Source organism: Octopus bimaculoides, chromosome 24, assembly GCF_046866305.1.
Source record: "Octopus bimaculoides isolate indiv1 chromosome 24, ASM4686630v1, whole genome shotgun sequence".
NCBI lineage: Eukaryota > Metazoa > Mollusca > Cephalopoda > Octopoda > Octopodidae > Octopus > Octopus bimaculoides.
The window spans coordinates 17,661,812-17,689,253 of record NC_142951.1 but is presented as its reverse complement, the minus strand read 5'-3'; the positions used below and the strand labels follow the sequence as shown (position 1 = coordinate 17,689,253).

Genomic DNA, 27,442 nt, shown 5'->3' with positions numbered 1-27,442 from the left:
AAACCAATACAACCAACATGAGCACTACTATCACCCACCAACTTTTGAATAACTAACTGACATTGATAATAGTATCAGCATAATAACAATATCTGTAGTTACTTATGTTCTGTGTCAATACAATGATGTATGTGTGTGGGAGGGAGAGAGTAGAGTGTAGAGGTTTTATGGCTTAAGTGAGAGGTGCAAGGAGTGAAGTGCCCATGAACCTGTTCACCCTTTGATTAACTGTACTCATACTGTATTTCCCCCTACTTCACCCTTCCAGCTTCTCATTTACATTCTTACATCCAAACGAATAAGACAACATTTTGTTCTCACAAAACAGTTCTTTCTTTACATGTTTGTTGTGGATACATGTTGATTACTGCCCCTGTTGGATTAACCTGTAATCTAAGATGTCTGGAAACAAGTGATCAAGTTGAACCAAAGACAGTAGTGTGAAAAGGAACCATAAAAAGATTAACTTGGTTATTAAACTTGATGGTTTAAAATGCAAGAGAAAAAAATCAGCCACTTTGCTTAAACATTAAAGGAAATAATAAGTAACATTTGAGAGAAAATTAGGTCAGCTGCTCAAGAGGTTACTTTTTAACTCAGACCCTACTTTTCCATAGATCTAATGTGGTGCTAAAAATGGTATAGCTCTTGGGAGTATGGATTCAGGATCAGATTTGACATAATGTACTGATAATTAAAGAAAGCCATAAGTTTCTATGATGATTTTTCAGAAAAAGGAAGGTGAAACTCATAATGAAAAACCTCTTCTGGCTAGTAAAGGCTGGTTTGAAAGGTTTAAGAAGCCTTGAATTTGCACAACGTAAAAATGACTGGTGAAGCTGCCAGCATTGATACAAGGAATGCTTCTAATTATTCTGAGTGGTTGAAGAAAATGATTGATGAATAAAGGCTACACACAGAGCAAGGAGACAATGTTTATGAAACTGTACTTTTCTGAAGTGCATACCTGCTAAAAGTATTTCTTAAGATGAAAAATCAACACTGTCATTTAAAGCTTCCAGAAATCATTGGATACTTTTTCTGTGAAGAAAAGCTACTGATAATATCAAATTAAAGCCCCTTCTCGTGTATTACTCTGAAAAATCTCAGTGCTTTCAAAGATTATATAAAGTTCTATCTACCTGTGATTTGGTGTTCAAATAAGAAGGCATAGATGATTAAGAGCATTTTCAAAGAGTGGTCTACATTTTGTGTCTGGCTGTTGAGAGGTACAGTACCAAACAAAATATCTTAAGCTTTACTCTTTTAGACAAAGCACCAAGTCATCCAGTGAACTTTAATGAGCTTTCTGATAATGTGAGAGTAGAATACACATCCAAGTATAACTGCATTAAAAGTACACATGTCTGTAGGATACTCAGTTACTTAAATGTTTATTTAGTGAGCTAATAGTACTGCTGATCAAACAAATGCTCACTGTCAAAACCAAAGGAAGATCCTCTATAGAATGTGCATATCTTTTACCATTATATTTGTATTTGTTTCAGTTGCTGGACTGTGGCTATACTGGACACTGTCTTGAAAGATTTAGTTGAAAAAATTGACTCTGTACTTATTAAAGCTTGGTACTTATTTTACTGGTCACTTATGCCAAACCACTAGGTTATGGGGCAGTGATCAAACCAGCACCAATCGTTAAGTAATGGGGGAGAGACAAACACAAATACAGACATAAATGTGTGTATATGCAAATTGTGTGATATGTATGTTAAAGAAAGCCACAAGTTTCTATGATGATTTTCTATATACACGCACGCACACACACACACTGTTGTGGCATAGGTATGTTGAAAATGAGAGGTGACATAAGTTGACGTGGTGGTGAAGATATGTAGTATATATACTACTACAGATGAAATGTTCTGACATCAGCTGGTGTGTATAAACAGCGAAACAATTGATGTAGAAGAGAAATCAATATAAAACTGATTAATAATCTCACAGGCCACCAATTCTTTGTGATTGCAAATTTCACGGAAAAGCTTCTTCTTCTGTATTTTTGCATAGACTTTTGATGAAACTGTCTTTGGGTGAGATGAATAATGTTTGATCAAACAGGAAAAGAGGCAGCCTGCAAAGACAGAAACATATTTTGAAAAATACCAATAAAATAAAAGTGAAGCATGTAACCATATTGTCGTTGTATTGTTTAACCCCAGGTCAGCCCAAGTGCTGCATAAGTCTGATCAAAGATCTTCTCATCATGACCATCTTTTTTTGTCTTTTATTCAAACAAAGTGATGCAATGTTTTTTCACCTCAGGTTAGTTCTGATCCAGATTTCTAATTTAAAAATATTCCAACTGGGACCATCACAGCTTTTATTCAGATATAGTGTATCTAAGACTACATATTTTCTCTTCTTCCTTGTTGTTCAACCTCAGGTTAGCAATGAGCCGTCTGATCAAAGGTGTTCCAGCCATAACTATCCTGTCTTTTTATATAATTATGACTACATTCAAGGAAAACTGCTATTTCTACCAAGTTTAACAACTGCACAGAAGGCTCTCCTCTCACCTCATTGTTATGTTGAAGGTGTTATCATTATTTAATCCTAGTTCAGCCTTCATCAAGCAACCATAACTATTCTTCCTTTTGGAACTACATCATCCAGTGTATTCCTCCTTTATTTCAGTCAGTATGGTGATTTGAGAGAGAACTAGCTGCCCTTTCTAGGTCAAGTAACTGTTGTATTAATGAAGTTATTCTTTTGCATGCATTATTCTTATCTCCTGTTTCTATTCCTCTCTCACATTCTAACCTCTCATCACCTGGCACAAGGCCACATCCTCCTATGACCCCACTCCTCAAAGGCTCTTTGTCTTGCAAGTTACTTGGTGACCCTGCCAGTGCTGGTGCCATGTAAAAAGCATCCAGTCAACTCTGTGGGGTGGCAGGTGTTAAAACCATTCCAAAACAGACAGTGAAGCCTGGTGCAGTCTTCTACCTAGCCAGCTCCTGTCAAACCATCTAACCCATGACAGCATGGAAAATGGATGCTAAATGATGATGATGATGATGATTTTAATCAAGCAAAAAGGCTCTGTGGACATTTGACTTGCAAAAAATAGTAGCCAAATTAGCCTTAAAGAACATGCTGGATGATATTGTCCTGGAATCCCTGCACATAGAAAAAAAATAGAATGGTCATGACTGGAGTGCTTTTCATCAGATGCCTATGAAATCAAGTTTGACCTGGGATTAAAACAATAACATCTCAATACTCTTGCTGTAATTTCATCAAAGGTCAACTTTGTCTTTTGCCCTCTTGGGTTAAGATAAAGTACCAATCACATACTGAGAATTGAATACACAGACACACACACACACATAGGTAAAGTAAAAGTAAGTTACTCTCTCAACTAACTTAGCTTTACCCAATAGAAGTCTACTTTTAGCCAAGTATCTCCCTGCAGTTGTCTCACTAGGAAGATTGTATTTGTGGTGTCTCTACAGAGAACAATGCCAAACTACATCTTATCCAGGTCTACTCTATCATAGATCAATTAGACAATGACTCTCTCCTTGATCTTTATAACTTGGTCTAATAGTTTGATTCCTCTGAATAATTACTTCTCTCTGAGGCATAACCTCTGCCCTTGTTGTAATTTATAATGATAGTGTGATGCCATTCACTAGATGTCACACCTTCCTGAATGATTTGATGGTGATAATCTTGTATCATACTTCCCCAGATATTTTAAGCATCTCCACAACTATCTTCAATGGGCCTACACCTTCTCTCTCATATCCTTGTTTACTTTATCTACTACACTGCTGTCAACTTGAATAACAGGTCCCTGTATGGTATCAACATGGGGTAATTGCTCTTTATTCTATGCATTCTCCACCTTCAGCAGCTTTTCATAATAGCACATTCACATCAGTTTCTTTTGTTCTATATCAACAGTGAATTTGTTTTCATCATTCCAAAAACACTTCTCACCAATTATTTCTCAGTTCTCACTCACACATTGTCACACAATCATGAACACTTCACACCTTTGATCCTCAAGCTGCAGTACTTATGAAAATCTGTTCCTTTCTACTTTGCCTTTAGCCAAGTACAACTAATACCTAGATGTCCATCTAGTCATTAAGTAACGCTCCTTACTATCACCATATTCCTAGACTTTTCAAGCCTGTCTCTTAGTCTGAACTACTCTATCAACTTTATCATTCCACTATGATGTTATTTTTGGCTTAGCTAGAACTTTGCTCCAACCACATGCCTGATCTGTAGCCATATTTTGTGGAAATTCCCAGATGTCAACAATGCTACAGGTTTCTAAATCTTTTCCCTATAGTCATATGCATCATTTAAATTTTCTCTAAATATAGTCCCACTTGCTGGATCTTTTAGATTCCATGCCTTCCTTCTCCATACCATCTTTTGTTTGCGTCTGCCAAGTATTAGAGCATTCTTCACCAGGAAAGGTTTTGATACTCACAGTAACCCTTCTGTCAAATTTCCTGGTGAAAATATAATCTATCTGATGTGTGTGCATCAGACTTGTAGATGACATGGTGGCTGTCTGGTTTCTTAAAGTTGGTGTTGCAAATTGTTAGATCAGTTACATCAAAGAACTTCAGAAGCCTTACATGCCCTCATTCTCAAGCTATAACCATAGCCTCCATGTACATTAGCAAAAGCCATCAATGTGTTGGCCAACATGGTCATTAAAGTCACCAGCAACAATAATGTGGTCACTGTCAATGAGTTTGCAGAAGGGACTCATAAAAGTGATATCTGTTCTTCTGGCAGTGCCGCTTGTGGGGTGTATGCCAAGATAAATGTTGCCTATAATTAGTCTCAATTTATCCTATTGCATACCCTGCCTACCACAATAACTTAGTTTATCTATCCCTCAGCTAACAGTATGCCTACACCATCTCTGTCTCACTATTGCTCAAGCTTAGACTAGTCTTGAAAAATACATTTACTTCTGCACGTGCTCCTCAACTGGGATTTGCAGATAAACAACAGGAAGAATGTTGTCCCCAGCTTTTCCTAACTGAATTATGGTCCACGATTCCTCTAAAATTGATTCGTCCCTTTGCTTCTTTTATTACTTATCTCCCCCATAATTTTTATTTACTTTTTTAATGTAACCAAACTGAACAATTACCTTCTTCTTCTTCTTCTTCTTCTTCTTCTTCTTCTTCTTATTATTATTATTATTATTATTATTATTATTAAGATTAAGGCAGCGAGCTGGCGAATCGTTAGCACGCCGGGTTAGCGGTATTTCGTCTGCTGCTACGTTCTGAGTTCAAATTCCGCCGAGGTCGACTTTACCTTTCATCTTTTCGGGGTCGATTAAATAAGTACCAGTTACGTACTAGGTCGATGCAACCGACAATCCGCCTCCCTCAAATTTTAGGCCTTGTGCCTATATTAGAAAGGATTATTATTATTACAACCGGCTAGAAATCTCGACACCGTAAACGAAACTGCCTTAATTTTAAAGTATGAAAATATACTTCGTCGTTATTTAAAGAATGCGTTATATAATAATAAAAACCTAAAGCATTTCTTCTTGTTGCTATTATCATATTCCTGATTAATTTGATATTTCTTGACAGATAAATCTAACAAACTGAAGAAAGAAAATATAATGAAATATATAGAAGATAAAACAGAACTTACTCGAACGGCAAACCGTCGAACAGCGTGGTATGAGTGACATATTATTGTCGGATGAAACGTCCAGCTTGTAGCATCACAGAGCTGAAGAAGTTAAGCGGGACAGACATTGTGTGTTGGCTGACACAATTATTTATCAAGTTCGAAGAAGATGGTGGTGATACATAAACACCACTACAGGATGCTCTATTACCTCGTGGTTCAAGTAAAAACAAACTTCACGTCTGGGTACATGTATGACAGCCAGGTTAAGAAGAAGTGGTAAAGAAAAGGTAACATAGAGAAATTCCAACTTCGGCTAGAGAACTGTATAACGTAAGAACTTCAACGGTTCAACTGAATTAATTTAGAGCGATACTGCATGTGTTCAAACGACACAACCTTGGCTTAGAGGACACTAAGTGAAAGATCTTCAGATCATAATGGAGTAGGAAAAAAATCGAGAGTTACGTCCCTTAGAGAGAACCCGCTTCTCTCCCCTCCTTTATTTCTCTTTCGTTGGCTAACCACAGTTACTTTGATCCTTCTCCTGACAATAACGTTTATTATCTTCCCACATCAGTTCTGGTTGAAACCTGGTGATCAGGAAAAACCGAAGATAATTAAACTCTCAACTAAACCTCTTTCAAGCACAAAGATAGACATCCTCTCAAAAGGGTTAAAATTCACCCCAACACCACGCAGAGTCAACCAAAATGAAGTGAAGGACAGTATAATAGAATTCAGTAAAAAATTAAGACTCACAGAAGCATTAACCTATTACAATACTGAAGATGACTCATTAGTCAAAAACAAAAGTGAACACATCTCCCACAAAGGAAGAAATAAAAAGTTTGATGAATTCTGCAACCACATTGAGAACTTCTCCTACCACACCATACATAAACAGACAATTAACTCAAACTTTAGCACTACACAATGGAAGGGACTAACAGAACTTCAAAATAATGAAGATATTACGATTAAGGAAGCAGATAAAGGAAATGCAGTTGTAGTAATGGACACATTATACTATAAAAATCTAGTCATTTCCATGCTTGATGACTATCAACATTACGAAAAAATCACAAAAAAATAAGGAAAACCCTGTCCTCACTAATTAAAACCCATGGAAAAGAACTGACAACCAAAGAAATCGACTATTTAAGAAACTTTAAATGCAAACCTAGCCTTTTCTAAGGTCTACCAAAAATCTACAAAAGCCAGACTACAAATGAAACCATTAAAAAATCACCAAAGACATACATACACCAAACCCAGGGGACCTAAAATTACGATCCATTATAGCTGGCCCAGCCTGTGAAACACACAGACTAAGTCTATTTATGGACATCCGCCTGAAACCCTTCCTTAAACACATCAATAGCTATATCAGAGATAACTTGGACAAGTTAAATCACCTCCCAAAAAAAGTCAAGGAAGAAACAATCATGGTTTCATTTGATGTAATTAACTTATATACTAGTATACCTAATAATTATGGGCTAGAGGCAATTCAGTTCTGGCTGGAGCAATATCTGGAAGAAATACCGGAAAGGATCAGCAAAGAATTCATAATTGAATCGGTTGAATTCATCATACGAAACAACCACTTCATGTTTGACAACATGTTTTATCGACAAAAATTTGGAATTGCCATAGGCACTAGGGCAGCCCCGGTCATTGTGAACCTAACAATGGGCTATAATAATAATATACCAGGAATCCTTATCTACCCTTGGAAACCCTCTTTCCCAATACATAAATGAAAATTGGAAAAGATTCCTAGACAACTGTTTCATCCTCTGGAATGAAAACACAGACAAACTCCTGGAATTCAAAAGACTGTTGAACAGCGTCAACCCATCCATACAGTTCCCAATGGAATACAACCAAAAGGAGCTCCCATTCTTGGATATACTAATTAAAAAAATAAACCTAAAAATAGGAACAGACATATTTTACAAAACCACAGACGCCAAACAATATCTATTTAATTCATGCCACCCAAGACACACCAAAACAAACATCCCCTTCAACCTTGTACGAAGGATATGCACAATAGTGTCAGAAAAAAATACCAGAGACTTTAGACTGCAAGAACTCAAAAACACACTGATTGACAGACACTACCCAGTTCAACTCATAGAAGATGGAATCAGATGTGCAACACAATTATTGCTCAGACGCAGATGCACTCTGCCCCGATAGCAGATTGCATTCCCAGAATACAGAATGATACCTTTTAGTGAACACTGAGAGATGCGCAAAGCAACTGTTACCACAATTTATAATCTTTCCATTTTATCAATGTGCCATTGGAACAACAACGCAAGTTAGATTAAATAAGAAACCTACTTCATTGAAAACTATAAGCCAAAACTTAACTATTTCTAGCATTTTTCAATAAAGAAACTTACCTCATTGAAAAAATATAAAGCAAAACTTAACTACTTCTAACATTCTATTCTTTCTAAACCAAATCATGTTAAATTAATAAAACCTAGTCATTCTCAACATTTTTAATTATCTCCCTTATACCGAAAAAAATTCATGATTACCTTCCCCTGTCTGTAACTCTCATACTTCACATCATAGCGAAGAGATGACACAATATCAGTAAAGAAATCTAAGAAATTTGAAAAGAAAATGCAAAACCGGTTATTTCTCCAAAAACAATGTTACTATACACAAAATTTTATAACATTTTCTAATATAACGATTTAAATATACTCTTTAACCATATAACACAGGTCTTCTCTAGTTTTTTCACTCTATTTTGTCACACACACACACACACACACACACACACATATATATATATATATATATATATATATATATATATATATATATATATATATATATTATGCATGCCTGTGTATATGTAAGTGAGATAATAGTTTCAGTATTAATAGTGAAAAATTGAAAGTATTATCTCACATTACAATAGAAATGTTATTGTTTCTCTTTTGACACGTAATGCTGAAATAGTATAAGAGATAAGAGATTGCTCTGGGCTCGCATTAGGCAAGAAGTTGAAAATGTTTTTGGCCCACGAAACTGCCAGAACCCTAAGTAAATTATATGTAAAATTTGAATGAAATCGGTTGGGTAGTTCTCGAGTTTTAGTGATGCACGCATAGGGACAGACAGTCACTCTCAGTTTTATACATAACCAACCAACCTATTACAGTCTGTTAAAGTCTGTCATACCGGCCATGATGAAATACCACAAGGTATAGAAAATACGTATTCGCCTTTATATATTTAATCCTTTATATTGAACACTCAATATTTCCTCTGTTCAATAAGACATATTCCATATATTCAATAAGACATTCAATATTTTATTTCATTGTACCATCCATTTTTATTTTATATTATATATTGTATATTATATTATATATTGTATATTCCATATTCTATATCCCACATTGGTTTTGCAAGAATATAAATAAAACATAAAAAACAGACAGTGTTGGAACTCTTTTAAACAAAATAATATATTCCTCTATACACAGTCATACAAAACCCCTTTTTTTGTATTTATTTTTACTCGCATATATATGTATATATATATATATATATATATTAGAAATATAATATTTCTAAATCTCTCAGAGAGATTTAAGCAGTAGTGGAGCGATAAAGTTGTAGTATATTGTCAACTTAATGTGACAATCCCAATAAGGGAATACACTACTGCCGTTTAGCTCTAGGAAGCTGGACCGCTTCCTGTCGGCCTTGACACAATTACTGTGTCCTTATGTTTGCGAGGGGGAGACAAACTCCTCCACCCAGCCTAGCCAGCATTCAGGGACATGTTTCTGAGTCTTTGCTCGTCATCAGCCTGAAGTAGCTTGCCAATTTCTTTATTACGATAATAAAAATATCTTACATAGATGGGACAATACAGGACACTACAAACATTTAAAAATTGTCATTTAGTGAGTCATTTTTCTTTTAGCTTTTTTTTAAAGAAAATATACGTTAAAAATATATATTTAAAATTTCTAAAAAACTTGGAATATTTCCAATGATTTACACTTAATTCCAGGGTACACCAGTCTACACCTTTGTATTTTTATCAGGAAAGTTTAAGTAGGGCCACTCACTCCCAACTTCCTTCCTACTTCCTTCGATCTTTCCTCATATACTCTTCTAGACAGGTGTCTTCTCTCCAGCCCTATCTTGCTTTTCAGGTGGTACCTGAAATAGTATAGCATTCCAGGGCCGGAGATGAAGGTTCCTGTCTTCATACCTTGCATTCGAGTTCTCCATGCACACTCTTTCATAACTGTGACTTTACATAGAAAACAAGCCTCACCTTCCTTAGGTAGTCCGGTGGGCGGTGCATTCTTAATCACAGACTCAGCCGATAGCTGTACTCTTCCTAGGTGCGACAGCACGTGTTCGACGTAAATTGTCATCTCCGAAAGATGGGTGCACTGAACAAGAGCGTGCAGGATAGTTTCCTTCTCCTGCCCGCATCTTGGACATTCAGGTGGCACTGAAATCCCGTGCCTGGACAATTTCTCGTAGACAGATAAAGCATTCCTGAAACACTGCCAATTCAGGGATCTTTGGTAATTATCCAAATACCCCGCCCTGAAAGTGTTCCGAAACAGGTTGGATAGCTGGTTCTCATCGAGCCCCAGTGTCTCTCCTAGCACGTCGTCACTTTTAAACTCTACCAACCCTTTGTAAAATGCAGAGGTGGTATTCCCGCTGCCGGCCTTACCCGCCTTGTGGATTAGCGCAAGTGCCTGCCGGCATTCCTTTTGCCATTCAGTCGATTTCTGTCTTTTAATTAAACCGGGTTTAAATCCCTCCAGAGAGGCTGGTCGTGGAAAGAATTCCTCGGTGAGCGAATTCCACACCTGACCACCATCCAGGTAAGACCAGAGATGCCTTAGTCTCAGTGCATATTTGTACATCAACAACCATGGCACCCCTAGGCCACCCTTTAACGGTTCCAGACAGCACACAGAGCACCTCACAAGCGGCTTTCCCCTCCACAAAAAGCGGAAGAGAATCCGAACCAGCTTGTTTAGCCACAAATCGGGGCAGGGGACGACGGTGAGGCGGTAGGTGATAACTGACGCAATAAACGTCTGCACCACTTCTGCCCTTCCTTTCAGGGACAGCGCCCTTCCAGACCAAGTCCGGGATAGCGCTTCTACTCTGTTCGTCACCTCGCTCCAATTTTTCTCCGTCTGGGAGTCCGGACCAAACCAAACTCCGAGCAACTTAACAGGGCCATCCGTCCAGTGTCCAACAACACTGGACGTTATCGGCTTGCTGCTCCAGGTGCCGAGCCGCAAACCTACAGACTTGTCCATGTTAACTTTTGCCTCTGCCACCGTCTCGTATCTTCTGATTGCCTCTACTACGTGAGGTAGCTGAGTCATCTTGTATACGGTGATGGTGCCGTCATCCGCATACGCCGAAACACCTTTACCACATCCGATTTCATTAGTGGTGCTTCCCAACTTCTCCAAATTCCGCAGCAATGGCTCGAGAGACGGAACATACAGAAGCGGAGACAGGGGGCACCCTTGACGGACTGAACGCCTGATCTCAAACGGCTCCGACAGGTAACCGTTCACTTGATCCGTGGATTTGATGCCACCATAAATGGCCTTGATCCAACCGCGGAAATCCGAGCCTAGCCCAGCCGCCTCAAGGACTGCCGCCAGGTACTGATGGTCAACCCTATCGAAGGCCTTACTTTGGTCTAAATGGACCAATGCCCCACCTTTACCGGAAACTTTACCCACCCTGTCTAAGGTGTAGCGTAAGAGATGAAGATTGTCCTGGATCGACCTGCCAGGAATGGCACATGTTTGCGCCCTCCCGACAAGCTAATCCGCGACAGCCGTCAACCTGTTTGCTAGCACCTTGGCCAAAATCTTTAACTCTACATTTAGTAGAGTTATGGGCCTGAAATTACTAATATGGTCCCCCTTGCTCGGGTCTTTTCTGACCAGTGTTACCACTCCCCGACTCACAGAGCAGGGAATTCTCCCATTCTGTTGCCAGTTCGTGTACACGCCAGCCAGCAAGTGTCCGAACAAGTCCGGCATACTACTATAAAACTCGTAGGGCAGACCATCCAGTCCCGGCGACCTGTCCCGCGCGCTCTCTGCCAGCACCTCTTTGACCTCCGCAGCTGTGATCGGCCCTTCACAACGCCCCGCCTCACTTGCTGAGAGTCGCGGTCCGTCAGCCAGGAAATCCATTAAGGGCTCCCCATGGTCCAACGTCTCGTTTGTCCCAAACAACCGTGCGAAATACTGATGAAAGGCCTTCTGCATCTCCTCCTGTCCTTTGATCCAGCGCCCCTGTTCGTCAATTAAAGACTGCACAGAAGCATTTCTGCCTCTCCGACTCTCCACATGACGGGCCCATCTGGCAACATTAATACCTTCTCTGCCTACCGTAAGTATGAAAATACATATATGGAAAAATACATATACATATTCTCTCTTGTGTGTATAAGAGAGAAAAAAGCCAGGTCAGTTCCTCCTCATTTTTGCGATTATCAAAGAATATGTATATGTATTTTTCCACATATGTATTTTCATACTTACACTGTTTTAAACATTTTCATCTTATTATCAGAGAATGTGTGATAATCAGTATGTAACACTACAAAGTTCATACAAAGCTTTATACTTTAAATATATTCCTCTTATTATCATCAAAGAATGTATATATGCATTTTAATATTCAAACTGTTTTTTAACATTTTTTATTATTCTCAAAGACTTTTGATAATCTTTTTCTAAAAAAGTGAAACCGGTTAAGTAAATAAATATCTTTAAAATAAGTGCATTTTCAAACCTTCTTTCATATATATTTCCACTCGTACGGTATTCCACAACTTTACTTTATTATATATATATATATATATATATATATATATATATATATATATATGTGTGTGTGTGTGTGTGTGTGTGTGTGTGTGTGTGTGTGTGTGTAAAAAGTTTGTTATAGACATGTATAAGATAAAATCTTATATAAAGCACTACAAAGAGTTAGAAAAAATGGAGAAGAGAAAATATTACAAGTTCAAATTAGAATTTAATTTTCACATACGACCGTTTCAAATGATAATACCAACATTTAAGAAAAAACATTAATTATAATAATAATTAAATTAGTTATGTATAACCATTCTCGTCAGTACAAAAATTTAAGGAAAACATCAAAAAAGGTATAACAAAAGAAAATTAGAAGGAAAACAAAGAGGCTATGTCGGAGAAGCCGATCGGATATTTGTAAATAAATTGTAAAAGGGGTAAAAAAGAAGAGATACAGGAACATGTTTATGTAGTTTCAAGTCTATCTGTGTAAAAAAACTATAACAGTTTTGGTCAACGGATATTTTAAAATATAAGCAGGAAAAATCTGAGACAAAAAATATAAACAAAAGATGAACACACGTATCTAACATACATAAATGCACGCTCTCTTACATAAAAAAAACTATATACACCTACACGCATATACATTTGAATACAAAGAAAATAATATAATAATAGTAAGCGTCTAGTGGGATATGATAGCTATATTTAAAAATTATTTTAGTGTATTAACAGCTTCTTTTTTTGTCTTGAATTTTCCTGCTTATATTTAAAAATATCCGTTGACCAAAACTGTTATAGTTTTTTTACACAGATAGACTCGAAACTACATTAACATGTTCCTGTATCTCTTCCTCTTTTTTTTTCCTTTTACAATTTGTTTACAAATATCCGATCGACTTCTCCGACATAGCCTTTTTGTTTTCCGTCTAATTTTCTTTTGTTTATACCTTTTTTGATGTTTTTCTTAAACTTTTTGCACTAACGAGAATGGCAATACATAACTAATTTATTATTATAATTAATGTTTTTTCTTATATGTTGGTATTCGAAATTATCGTATGTGAAAATTAAATTCTAATTTGAACTTTTAACATCTTTTCTTCTCCATTTTTCTAACTGTTAGTAGTGCTTTATATAAGATTTTATCTTATACATGACTATAACAAACTTTTTACTTGTTATTTTCATATTTTAAATACTTGCTATAGCAAGCTATTATTTTGATATGAAGAATATTTATTAGAAATATATCTTTCTGGACCCCCAAAAAAGTTTGAATTGTTCTACTTGAACCTATTTTTTCTCTCTCTCTCTGACACGCACACACACATGTATATGTATGTATATATATATGTATGTATATATATATATATATATATATATATATATATATATATATATATATATATATATATATATATATATATATATATTATGTGTATATCTATCTATCTATGTGCGTGTATATATATATATATATATATATATATATATATATATATATATATATATATATATATATATATATATCTACACGCACACAAACACACACACACACACGACAGAAGTAGACACAATTACAATCATTAGAATTATTTAAATTTGAAATTATACATTCGAATTATTTATTATGATAATTGTTATAATGTGAATATTTTATAATTAGTAGACATGCCCTTTGCATTTTTCAATGCTAGGATTCTATAGGCATGTTACTGGTCAGATGACGAATATTCTCTCGCAGAATTTTTTGCTAAGTTTCATGCAGTAATCTTAAAAGATCTGGCTTTGAAGATGCTTTCTTGTCCATTTTATGAAGTACCCTTTTCATTATGTCACAGACGTATTCAATAGGGTTCATATCTGGTGATTGGCTTGGCCTTGGAAGCTTTTTAATGCCGTTCTCATCCAACAGATCTTGGGTCATTTTAGCCGTGTGGCAAAGAGCCCCATCTTCCATAGTCTTCTTTAATCATTTCACTACTGGAGAAGATTGGAAGGAATCATTTCTGCAATATGGACACATATTTATCTGAGTTTATGACTCCCTCACACTCCACCAAATTGCTCCCCAGACCATCACAGAATAGCTGCCATATTTCATTGTTGGCTACAATCTTTTCACATCAAATTCTTGATCACAGAGTTTCCAGACCCACACTCGACTAATGTCAGGAAATACAGCAAATCTGGACTCATCAGAGAATATGACAGTGTCCCAAAATGCTAGTGGCTTCTCCGCTATCTCACTGTTCCAATCTTTTCTCCGCTTGAGGTTGGCTGATCGAAGAAGTGGCTTCCTTCTTGCTGCTCTGCCAGAGTAACCAAGTTTGTGGAGATACCTGACAGTTGTTCTGGGACTGACATCAACTTGTTCTGCTATGTTGGAGGCCTTGCAACGAGGATTATCCTCCACATTTCTCTTAGCAAAGAGAAGGGTCCTGTCAAAGGGCCTTGGTTTATCTGGACGAGGTGATGTAGACTCCTTCCCCTCTCTGGTGAATTGCACAATCAGTCTATTAATTGTAGAAAGCAGTATCCAAAGGTTTTCTACAATTTTACGCTGTCCACCTTCAGAATTACACACAATACAACCTCTTTGAAATTCAGACAGTTCCAAAGCTTCTTTTGTACATGGCATGATTAAGCAGTTACATATAAAAACTGAAACATAAAAATGCCAATGAATAAAAGATATAAACCTTTACGGATAAAACGATGTTATGGCGTGTCTATTTACTTCTGTCATGTCTGTGTATGTATGTATGTGTGTGTGTGCGCGCGTGTGTGTGAGTGTACATATACATATACACATAAGACACCCATATTACCTCTATTTATTTATATAAATAAAATTCTTTGCCTCTGTCTGTTTATCTGTTTCCTATGCATTCTCAAACGGCTTGACCAAATCAAATCAAATTTTACAAGGTGATAGTATTGGACCCTGTGAGTGTAAACATGTAATTGTTATTCTCATTTGGATTAAAACAATATAACATTTTATCTAATATAATCTTTCTATAGTAAAGGACATTTTATACCACCACGATGACAATAACATTACATTTTGTATATGAGCGTGTATGTGTCTGTGAGTGTGTGTGTGTGTTTGCGCATTCATTACGTACTTTAGGCCTCAGAGAATTAAACACACACACACACACATCTACACATATGTGATGACTGACAAGTATATGTATGTGTGAGTATACATACATTTTTGTGACGACTGACACACACACACACATATTTAGAAAGAGAGAGAGATAGAGAGAGAGGCAGACAAACAGAGGGAGAGAGATAGGCCATTATACAAAGAAAGATACAATTAAAGCGTTAGATATTGAGAGAGAGAGAGAGAGAGAGAGAGAGAGAGAGAGAGAGAGAGAGAAAGAGAGAAAGAAAGATGGAGATGTCCCACTAAAGTCTAGAATCGGCTCATGCACACATCAACACATATATATACGTATGTGATGACTGACAAGTATATACTGAATATTGTTTACCCTGAGGTATGCATGAATGTATGTCTGTGTCTGTCTTAGTTTATGTATGTGAGAGTGTATGTGTGTGTGAGTGTATGTGAGAGTGTATGTGTGTGTGAGTGTATGTGAAAGTGTATGTGTGCGTGAGTACATGTAATTGTATGTGTGTATGAGTGTATGTGTGTGAGAGTGTATGTGTGTGTAAGTGAGAGAGTGTATCTGTGTGTGAGTGTATGCGAGAGTGTGTGAGTGTATGTAAAAGTGTATGTGTGTGAGTATATGCGTGATAATTTTTATTTTCATTTGAATTAAAACAATATAACACTTTATCTACACACATCTACACATACATATACATACATCTACACATACATATACATATGTACTAGCTACGGCTGTACATATTCTAAAATTGGAACGATACAGAGATTAGCATGGCCCCTGCGCAAGGATGACACGCAAATTCGTGAAGCGTTCCATATTTTTAATAGGCGTAGGAGTGGCTGTGTGGTAAGTAGCTTGCTTACCAACCACATGGTTCCGGGTTCAGTCCCACTGCATGGCACCTTGGGAAAGTGTCTTCTACTACAGCCTCGGGCCGACCAAAGCCTTGTGAGTGGATTTGGTAGACGGAAACTGAAAGAAGCCCGTCGTATATATGTATATATATATGTATGTGTGTATATATGTTTGCGTGTCTGTGTTTTTCCCCCCAAAATCGCTTGACAACCGATGCTGGTGTGTTTACGTCCCCGTAACTTAGCGGTTCGGCAAAAGAGACCGATAGAATAAGTACTAGGCTTCCAAAGAATAAGTCCTGGGGTCGATTTGCTCGACTAAAGGTGGTGCTCCAGCATGGCCACAGTCAAATGACTGAAACAAGTAAAAGAGTAAAAGAGATATGTGATGACTGACAAGTATATAATAAATAGTTTTTACCTTGAGGTGTGCGTGAATGTATGTCTGTGTGTATCTGAGTATATGTATGTGAGTGTATGTGTGTGTGAGTGTATGCGAGAGTGTATGTACGAGTGAGTGTATGTGTGATTGTCAAGTACACTGATGTAAACTGGCTATGAGAAAGAGCTATACTGGCTCCAACTAATGAAATGGTTAATAAACTCAATCATGAACTTCATCAAAAGTTAACAGATACATCAGAAATGACTTTTCGATCAATTGAAATACTACAAAGCAGTTATAAACAGAACATGCATTTAATATTAAAAAACAATGATGAATTAATAAGATGAATTTTCTTTCCTGGGGGTCGACAGCTTTGCAACGATATCGCTGTTGTTGCTTGTGTTGGTGGCGGTGCTGGCATTCATGCTCACACTTGCACCTGCTTGCGTGAGACTTCTCCCCTCCTTCCCTCCTTTCCGGAAGGTAGACTGGTTGTCCTGGATGTCGACGGCAGCGATGGGTGCGCTTTTCGACTCCTAGCAGTCTATGCACCGCCTTTAACAGGTCGGCTGGATTTCTTTCGACATCTAGAAGTATTCCTGGGAACGTCTCGTCCTTTAATTTTAGTGGGGGATTGGAATGCTACCTTGGACCTGCATCTAGACTACGTGGGCAGAGATAGGAATAGACGGGGATGCAAATGCCTCAGAGACCTGCTCAGACGCTTTTAACTGTCTGACAGGTACCGACTCGACCACCCAAATGCGCCAACGTGGACATGGAGCAACTGCATTGGGTCGTCGAGATCGTATCTAGATAGGATGCTGTGTAGGACAGTAGATAGGGATAACTTTGGATGTCCTCAATTCCACATAGTCAGCTACACGGATCACAAACTTGTGACGTATATGCTAAATTTAGGTAAGGCGCATAGGCAGGGTCCCGGTTAATGGAAACTGATCGCGTCTTTCCTGTCGAGACAGGTTTTCAGAGACCAAATTTGCACGCTAGTAAAGAGGGAGTCATCGTCAACAACAAATGGTGGTTTGCCCTCAAGAGAGCAGTAAAAGTGGAAGCAATTAGATATAGCAAAGCACTAGCCGTAGATAGAAACAGAGTGGAGGGTGAACTATTTAAGAAGTTAGAAGAGGCGATAAGAAGCGGTGTCACATCCGACGTTTTGGCGGCGAGGTTGGCCCTCGACCAACACTTCAACACGAAGGGTGTACTGTCAGGGCTAGAATGCGTGCTCTAAAGAACGAAGGTGTTGGAGCCGCGCGAGAGGCCCGGATGGCGGAGGCGCAGCGGGGCAACAAAGCCACCATTCGGTCTCAGGTAGATGAACAGGGGCCCGAATTACTCGAACCTAGCAAGATGTGCGAGGCGTTTGCGCAGCATTTTGCCTGACTGTTCGAACGAGAACGCAGTGGTGAGCGAGAACACAGGGTGGACTTCAGTGCCTACCTGCACAGCCTGCCACGACTCTCGGCAAGAGATGCAGAGTGCTGCGAAGGTGCCACCACGGCGGCTGAAGTGAGGGACACGATGGAAGGATGCTCGAGGGACAAATCGTCGGGTTTGGATGGTCTGCTCTACAAGCTTTACAATTGTATGCCAGACTTGTCTGGAGACGTCTTGGCAGCGGTATACTGCAACTGGCAGCAGAACGGGAGCATCCCCGGTTTTGTGAGCCGAGGAGTTGTAACGTTGCTGAAGAAAGATCCAAACAAGGGGGATGTATTAGATAACTTTAGGCCCATCACTTTGCTCAATGCAGATTTTAAAATTTTGGCCAAGGTGTTAGCCAAGAGGTTGGCGCTTGTCATTGAGAAATTGGTCGACAAGACGCAAACGTGCACCGTGCCGGGCCGGAGCATCCATGACAACCTCCATCTGATGCGCTACATCGTAGACAGGGTAGTTAAGGAACCTGGCATGGGTGGGGGCCCTGATCAATCAAAATTTTTCGATAGGGTAGACCATTGATACTTGGAGGCTATCCTCATAGCAGTTGGTTACGGTCCCGTCTTCCGCGGCTGGATTGCTGCCTTGTACAGAGGCATCCGTTCGGTAATTCGCGCGAATGGACATCTATCGAGACCTTTCGACATTGCACGTTCCGATGGTCAGGCGATCCGTTTGCTGCCAACACCCGCTGAAAGGAGGACTGGGCATACCGTGGTTGATGATGTGCAGACATGCGCCGAGACTGCGACATCTCCGGCTCTCCGTAGATGGTGGTGAGCAGGTGTGGTCGCCGTTTGTGTGGAGCACTTTCCTGCAGCTCGTCTCCATGACCGAGCTGCAGTCGTGGATCAAGAAGAGGCCGAGGAAGGGCGAATGGCACCGCGAGTGTCGCGTTGCTCTGGAGCAACTCTGCCGTCCCGGGTCGACCTTGAGCGACTGCAACACAACCAAAGCATTCTATAGGGTATTAGTGAAGGAGAGGTACAACGACGATCTCGGGGCAAACCTGGGCGTCGAGCAGGAATGCCTGACTCGCCTCTTCAAGACGATATTCGGGCCGGGACCTATGGACAACTTCCAGAGATCCCTGGCCTGGCAGTGCTACCGAGAAGCACTACCCATTCGGGATAAGCTCTACAAACACGGCTCGAGAAACACAGGGCCGACCTGCCCGAGATGCGGTCAGAACGACGAAACCGTTCTGCACGCACTCATGCAGTGTTCAACCATTTCCGACCTGTGGGCTTATATCGAATGACTTCTGTCACATGTGGGACGAGTCGGTTTATCAGCCAAGTCAATCGTCAATATCGTCACCACTCCTTCCTTCGAACGGGAAGGAAAAGTTATTTTTATCGTACTTGTGACTATGGCGAAAGAATGTTTATGGTGGACGTGTCTGAAAGGATTAGAGACAAACACTTTTCTCTCTGGTCAATCTCTGATCAACTTTTTCAAGTATCATTTGAAAAGGAAGGTGAGAGTAGAGAGGCAATTTTTGTCTAGTGACTGTTTCAAAAGAAGATGGGTGAATGTAGCAAGGATGGCACGTATGAATGATTAAGCCACCTTGAGCATGATCCTGTGAACCGGGGAAAAAAAATTAAATAGAGAGTTACTTGTAAATAAATGGGTTAACATGTGACATTATTGCCCGAGGTTACCGTGGTCTTTTCGTAGGTTTTTCTTTCCACGGATAAACCTCCCCATTTCTTGGGAACTTTTTGTACTATTTCGACTCTTTTGTGTATATATCCCAAACGATTTCGATTCCTTTTGATCGTTGTCCCTACTTTTGTTTGTTTTTTTTCACTTTGTTTTCGCCCCATCCCCGAAAAGAAAAACTCTACATTGTAATTGTCTTGTCTGTGTTCAGCCCTGTGTGGCCAATAAAGAAAGTTATCTATCTATCTATCTATCTATCTATCTATCTATCTATCTACCTACCTACCTACCTACCTACCTATCTATCTATCTATCTATCTCGACTGACGTGATGTCACATCGGCTCCGCAGGTAATCGCTTTTTTCGACCTTTTATTGCACACATTGTGTTTCAATTTTTGCACCCAGCTTTCGTTTGAGTGTGTTTTCAATGCAGGAATTGACCCCTAGAGGCAGTTTCAAACCTATTTACATTTCTATTTTCTTCGGTTTCCTTACCATATTTCTAAACAAATATGGCTAAGCGAAACCATGAGGCTGACTTCCGGCATCTACCAATGCTAGAGGCGAAGGAAGCTGAAAGCAAAGCCGTTCCACGTGAATGCACACAGGCCTTAGAAGGCGCGAATGCTTCTGCTACTATAACCACTGCCTCCACTATTGCTACCACCATCATCGCCATCACCACCACAACCAACACGAATGCCGATAACAATTTTTCGAAGGAAGAACTACTTGCCTGTAAAGAAATGCTTACAAAAAATGAAGTCACCATTCAATTAGACACCTGAAAACATAAAAAATATCTAAAACAAAAATCATTTACAAGACTCTCAACACGAAAACAAAAATACATGAAACAGCCACTCATAAAAATGTGGAAAAATGTTTTAGGCTCACATGGGCCTTTAAAGACTACATAACGAGGGGAAACAGGTTTGCGACGATCGAAGTAAGATTCGACAGCGAAGAGCGAGCCAAGGACCTCTCCATAAGGTCCTTTCAACATGAAAATCTCCTCATGATACCTACATACCTTAGTCGTAGGGTCACAAAAATAAAAATAAAAAATGTGCCCTTTGAAATTGAAATAAAACGGCTTGTGTCTGCTATTTGCTATGACATCCTGGACCAGCAAAACTGGATTGGCCAGGGAGTAGAAATACTTGCCCAAATCGATCCAGCGATTTTTGAAAAAATTCCCCACTGAATCCAATTGACAGAGGATTCGAGCTTGCATGTAGCCGTCGAAGGCAGAAAGCCAAGTTGCTACGTTTGTGGTAGCAAAACACATTTAAAAACTAACTGCCCACTAGCACAGAAACAACAACAACAACGACAACAAGATCACGAAAAACAACAACAACCACAAGAAAACCAAAAACCGAGCAAAAAATCAGCACTACTACCCACACCGCCATATGCACAACGAATTAAGCAGCTCTACAAACAAATGAAGGAACATCAGCAACCAACAAGCCAGCCAAACCAAACAACACCACCACCAGCACCACCAAGAACAGAACCAATACCATCATCTCCATCACCAACAACTCTACAGGAAGAAGAGGAAACCAAAAAGACTCATACCCCACCACCCAAAATCCAAACACCACATACCAACTGTTACCAAACAGCACCAACACCACCATCAACAAAATCAACACACTCAGAAATAGACCCCAATACCCTTCCCCTCCCACCTTCTGATTCCTCCGACATGTCGGCAGATGGAGACGACACAGAGGATTGGCAAGTGGCCACAGGGGGAAGGAGAAAAGGGGGAAAAAAAGAATAGAGAAGCAGACAAACAAAGCGGGGAGGTTTACCACTCCTGAAACCAAAACACCCGCTGAAAACAAAAGCATAAACACAAACACACTAACACCAAACCCCACAACAATGTTGACAGCTATAAACACCAACAATCCAGAGGTAGTAATAGGAGGGGGTGCAAATGCCTCAAAAACCTGCTCAGACGTTTCCAACTGTCTGACAGATACCGATTGGACCACCCGAATGTGCCAATACGGCCATGGAGCAACCGCATTGGGTCATCCAGATCGTAATTAGATAGAGTATTCTGTAGGACAGTGAATAAGGATAGTGTAAGTTGTCCACAATTCCACATAGTTAGCTACACAAACCACAAATTTGTGACTTGTACACTTGATTTAGATAAGACACATAGGCAGGGTCCCGGTTACTGGAAGCTGAACGCATCGTTCACGGCATGCCAGGGTTACAGGGACTGGAATAACACATTAGTTAAGAGAGCATTGACGGGTGCCATCATCAACAAAAGATGGTGGTATGACCTTAAGAAAGCAATTAAATCAGAATCGGTTAGGTACAGTAAGGCCCTAGCATTAGACCGAAGTAGAATGGAGGGAGACCTAGTTAAGAGATTAGAAGAGGCACTTAGAACTGGCATCGCGTCCAACGTACTGGCGGTGAAGTTGGCCCTCGACCAACACTTCAACGCCAAACACGAAGGATGCGTTATCAGAGTTAGGATGCATGCTCTGAGGAATGAAGGAGTTGGAGCCGCCCAACAGGCCTGAGTGGCGGAGGCGCAACGAGGCAACATAGGTCCCTGATGAACAGGGGCGCGAAGTACTCGAGCCTGAAAGGATGTGTGAGGCCTTTCAACAACACTTTGCCCGACTGTTCGGGACAACTGTGGGTCAGAATGCAGAGTGGACTATAGTGCCTACCTGCACGGCCTGCCGCGACTCTCAGCAAGAGAGGCAGAGTGATGTGAAAGACCCATCACAGTCATGGACGTACGGGATGCAATAGCAGGCGTCTTGACAGCTGTCTACTGCAACTGGCAGCAAAACAGGAGTGTCCCCGTCTTTGCAAGGTGAGGAGCAGTGGCACTGCTAAAGAAAGATCCAAACAAGGGGAACGTCATAGATAACTTCAGGCCCATCACTCTGCTCAACGCATATTTGAAAATTTTGGCCAAGGTGTTAGCCGAGAGGTTGCCACTTGTCATCGAGAAACTAGTCGACAAGGCGCAAACGTGCACTGTGCCTGGTAGGAGTATCCATGACAACCTCCATCTGATGCGCTACATCATAGACAGGGTAGTTAAGGTACCTGACATGGGTGGGGTGCTGGTCAATTTGGATCAATCCAAAGCTTTCGATAGAGTAGATCATCACTATTTGGAGGCAAGTTTTGTCTAGTGAATGTTCCAATAAAAGATGGGTGAATGTAGCGAGGATGGCACGTGTGAATGACGCAGCCACCTTGAGTATGATCCTATGAACCGGAAAAAAAAGAAAAGTTAAAACAGTGAGTTACCGACTTGTAAATGTGTTATTATGTGACATTATTGCCCGAGGTTACCGTGGTCTTTTCGTAGGTTTTTCTTTCCACGGTTAAACTTCCCCATTTTTGGGGAACTTTTTGTATTATTTCAACTTTTTTGTATATCCCAAACAATTTCAATCTGTTTTGATCGTTGTCCTTAATTTTGTTCTTTTTATTATTTTGTTTGTTTTGCCCCCCCCCCCCCCGAAAAGAAAAACTCTACATTGTGTTTGTCCCCTCTATGTTCAGCCCTGTGTGGCCAATAGAGAAAGTTATCTTTCTATGTATGTATGTATGTATGTATGTATGTATGTATGTATGTATGTATGTATGTATGTATGTATCTGCGATTTTTGCATGTTTAAAAGTTTTCATTGTAGAATATTTTGTGTTTAAAAGTTGTGCGACAACATTTTCTTCAAAACTTGATGGATATTTTTGTTTTTATCGGCAGATCGATAAGCCCTAACCCCAAACACTTTCAAACTGCGGATACTGGTAGAATGTGTCATATAGAACATCTTTTAGTCTTAGCGTTGTTGAGAAAAGTTTCTATTTGCGAAGCTATTTCGTGTTGTCGTATTTCGGTAATTTCAACTAATGAATGACATCTATTGAGCTGAATAAAGTTACTGCTGTTGTTTGTCAGCAACAACTTCCGGTGGTATATATTTCGTTTGTCACTATTATTTATAACATATTTCATCTCAGTTACGTTCGTATGAATAAACGAGTGTACCTGAAGCACGTTTACTTCATGACACCACCATAACCCTTTGTGCATTTCTACTGTTTTTAGTTTTTTTTCCTGTCTTTCAGCTACTATTTTCGGAAAGACTTCCTCCCGTCCCCCACCCATTTTCTCCCAAATCATTGTTTTCAAAAAAATGTTTTGCCAAAAACCCAGCTTTTCAGATACGGAGATTCCGGAAAATTGCCAAAAATCGGAATTTTGAAATTTTTTGCTCCCCCCCTTACCCCTCACCCCTCCTATTTCTTCATTTTTCACTTTTTCCGTAACCCTAACCCTAACCCTAACCCTAAGACCCCAACCCTAAAACCCTAACCCTAAAACCCTAAAGCTAAAACCAGTACAAACGCACTAACGATGTCATAAATAACAGTGACAAATGAAATATACACCGCCGATAGTTGTTGTTGACAAACAACAGCAGTAATTTTATTCAAATGAATACATGTCATTGATTGGTTGAAATTACCGAAATACGACAACTTTAACACGAAATAACCTCGTAAATAGAAACTTTTCTCAACAACGCTAAGAGTAAACGATGTTCTATATGACGCCCCTGTGCGGGCGGAATTTCCAAAATTTTGAAGGCTTTTGTGGATTCATTTTAGCCATTTTTCATTTCGAAAATGGCGACTGGAAACCATGCAAGTCATGTGGAACGCTAGCGAGGCGCTGAAAACATCAGAAGAAAACTTACCGCTACCATTAGCTGCTGAACCTGACAGCTTGAACGCCGCTGTCACCACCACCACCACCACCACCACCACCACCACCACCACCACCACCAACAACAACAACAACAACAACAACAACAACAACAACAACAACAACAACAACAACAATAAAACTAATGCTGCAAGGGCATCTACCATCACCGCCATCAAAGACATCAACTCTGCCGTCAACACAAACACCAACACTACAACTTCTGCTACTGCAGCTATCTCCTCTGCCACCACCACCACCACCAAGGACAAAACAAATTTTGCTGAAGCAATAAAACAAAGAACCATAGTCAAATTCACCGCGCAACAAATAAATGACGCAAAAGCCCTCCTTAGCAAAGAAGGAGATAATTTACAGCTACACATAAAAAAAAAAGCATCCTAGAAGACACACAGAAAAGAACGATCATTTATAAAATTATCAACGCGAAAACAAAAAGACAAGAGCAAGCACCACAACAAAAATTAGAAAAATTCTTTCGCCCTGTTTGGCCACACAAGGAATACATGAACTGGTGGCACAAATACGGCACCGTCCAAGTCCGATTCCAGGACGAAAATCTGGCCAAACGTTTCTCTACACTGACCATCAACACGGATGGGTTAGTGATGATACCAAAGTATTTAGGCCAGAGAGTGACACAATTCACAATAAAAATGTGCCTCCGGAAATCAAGACACAATGACTATTATCTGCCATCTGTTTCGAGATGGAGGAAACAAATATCCTAGAAATTGCTGTTTTAGAACAACAAAATTGGGTCGGAAAGACACTTGAGATCCTTCTGCAGATTGATCAGCGAACAATTAATAAATTACCCACCACCATAGAATCAACAGAAAGCCACAAACTGTATATAGTGGTGGAGGGCAGGCGGCCACGCTGCTTTCTGTGCAACAGCGAAACACATTTGAAAAACGATTGTCTGACTGCCACAAAAAAACAAGAACAACAATAGCCACCACCACAACCAGAAAAATCCTGGAAGAAACCACTACTACCCACACCACCATCAACACAGAAGACGACACTAACAACTGAGAATACAACAGCAGCTGGAAAAACACCAACGACAACAACAGCAAGAACTAAAGAAACAAAAAGCCAAAAGAAAATACAAAGGCTGATTCCCCCTCCCCTATATCACATACACTTCACACAAACAATCAACAACCAACAACAACGAAAACAACAACACAACCACTTACACAAACACACATAGAAGATTACAACTTGCCCCTACCCCCTTCCGATTCCTTAGAAATTTCGTCGGAAGACGAAAGCAGGAAGGAATGGCAAATAGCCAGAAAAAGAAGGAGGAAGAGGAGCAAGAAAGGAACCAAACCAAACACAAACGCAAACAAAGCAGGGAGATACACAACTCACGAAAACTTTTCGAACACCAACACTAGCACACACGACACCGAGATCAACAACACCTCAAAAACAAACACACACACAATGCTCAGTGCCATCAACACGAAAAATACAGAGTTGATGGATTACATCAACACAAGAACACATTAAAATATTGCACATCACACCAACCCTGCACCACACACTAAAATCCATTTACCCCGACGCAGTTGGAAGATACCAGTACTCTTCTAAAAAAACTTTATAGTGATCTCGAGGAAAAACCGAAGGAAGAGACACAAAATCTTTCGACATAAAGTCAGGTGAATTAGAAATCATAGCTATAAATTAGACCAGACTCCATAATCCACGGACCCTACATCTATTTTTCTCCCTGTCTGCAGAGAATAGGCAGTAGTGGCAGTAGTCATCGAGAAACTAGTCGACAAGGCGCAAACGTGCGGCGTGCCAGGCCGGAGAATCTATGACAACCTCCATCTGATGTACTACGTCGTAGACAGGGGAGTTAAGGTCCCTGGCATGGGTGGAGCCCTGATCAATTTGGATCAGTCCAAAGCTTTCGATAGGGTAGACCCTATACTTGGTTTCGGTCCCGTCTTCCGCGGCTGGATAGCTGCCTTGTATAGAAGCATCCGTTCGGTAATTCGCGTGAATGGGCATCTATCGAGAATTTCGACATTGCATGCTTGGTCCGTCAGGGATGTCTCCTCTCGTCGCTTCTGTACGTATTGACTCTCGAGCCACTACTGCGGAAGCTGGCGACGCTGTGGGGTATCCCGCCATAACTGAGGTGCGGGACGAGCGTGTCCGCCTATGCGGACGACGTCACCATCATAGTGTCTAGCCACGAGTACATCGAGCTGTTTGGCGTGACACTGAAAGACTACGAAGCGGTGACCGGAGTGAAAATGAATCAGGAAAGTCAGTGGGCTTGCGGCTCGGCACCTGGAGAAGCAAGCCAATGCCGTCCCGCAATGCCTCAGTAGTGGGACGTTGGACCGACGAGCCGGTCAAGTTGCTCGAGGTCTAATTCGGTCTGGACCTTCAAACGGAGAAGAACTGGGACGAGATAATGAGTAGGGTGGCCACTCTCTCCCGGCAATGGGCCGAAAGGCAGCTGTCCCTAAAAGGTCGGGCGGAGGTTGTTTACGCGTACATCGCGTCCGTCATCTACTACCCGCCTGACTGTTTTGCCTTGTCCCGACCCTGCTATA

At 40.1% G+C, this 27,442-nt stretch overlaps 1 protein-coding gene and 1 non-coding gene across 2 annotated transcripts in view; one reads left to right on the top strand and one right to left on the bottom strand.

The window, feature by feature from the left end:
- LOC106880721 (DNA-directed RNA polymerase, mitochondrial) overlaps positions 1-27,442 on the bottom strand; it is a 272,154-nt gene that overhangs the window by 227,275 nt on the left and 17,437 nt on the right. The window contains exon 2 of the mRNA XM_089341545.1: positions 1,964-2,092. Coding sequence (XP_089197671.1) covers positions 1,964-2,092 — 129 coding nt within the window. The remainder of the gene's footprint in view (positions 1-1,963; positions 2,093-27,442) is intronic.
- Positions 16,395-16,498, top strand: LOC128250850 (U6 spliceosomal RNA). Its single transcript, XR_008266823.1, has one exon. It is a non-coding gene; the product is annotated as a U6 spliceosomal RNA (small nuclear RNA).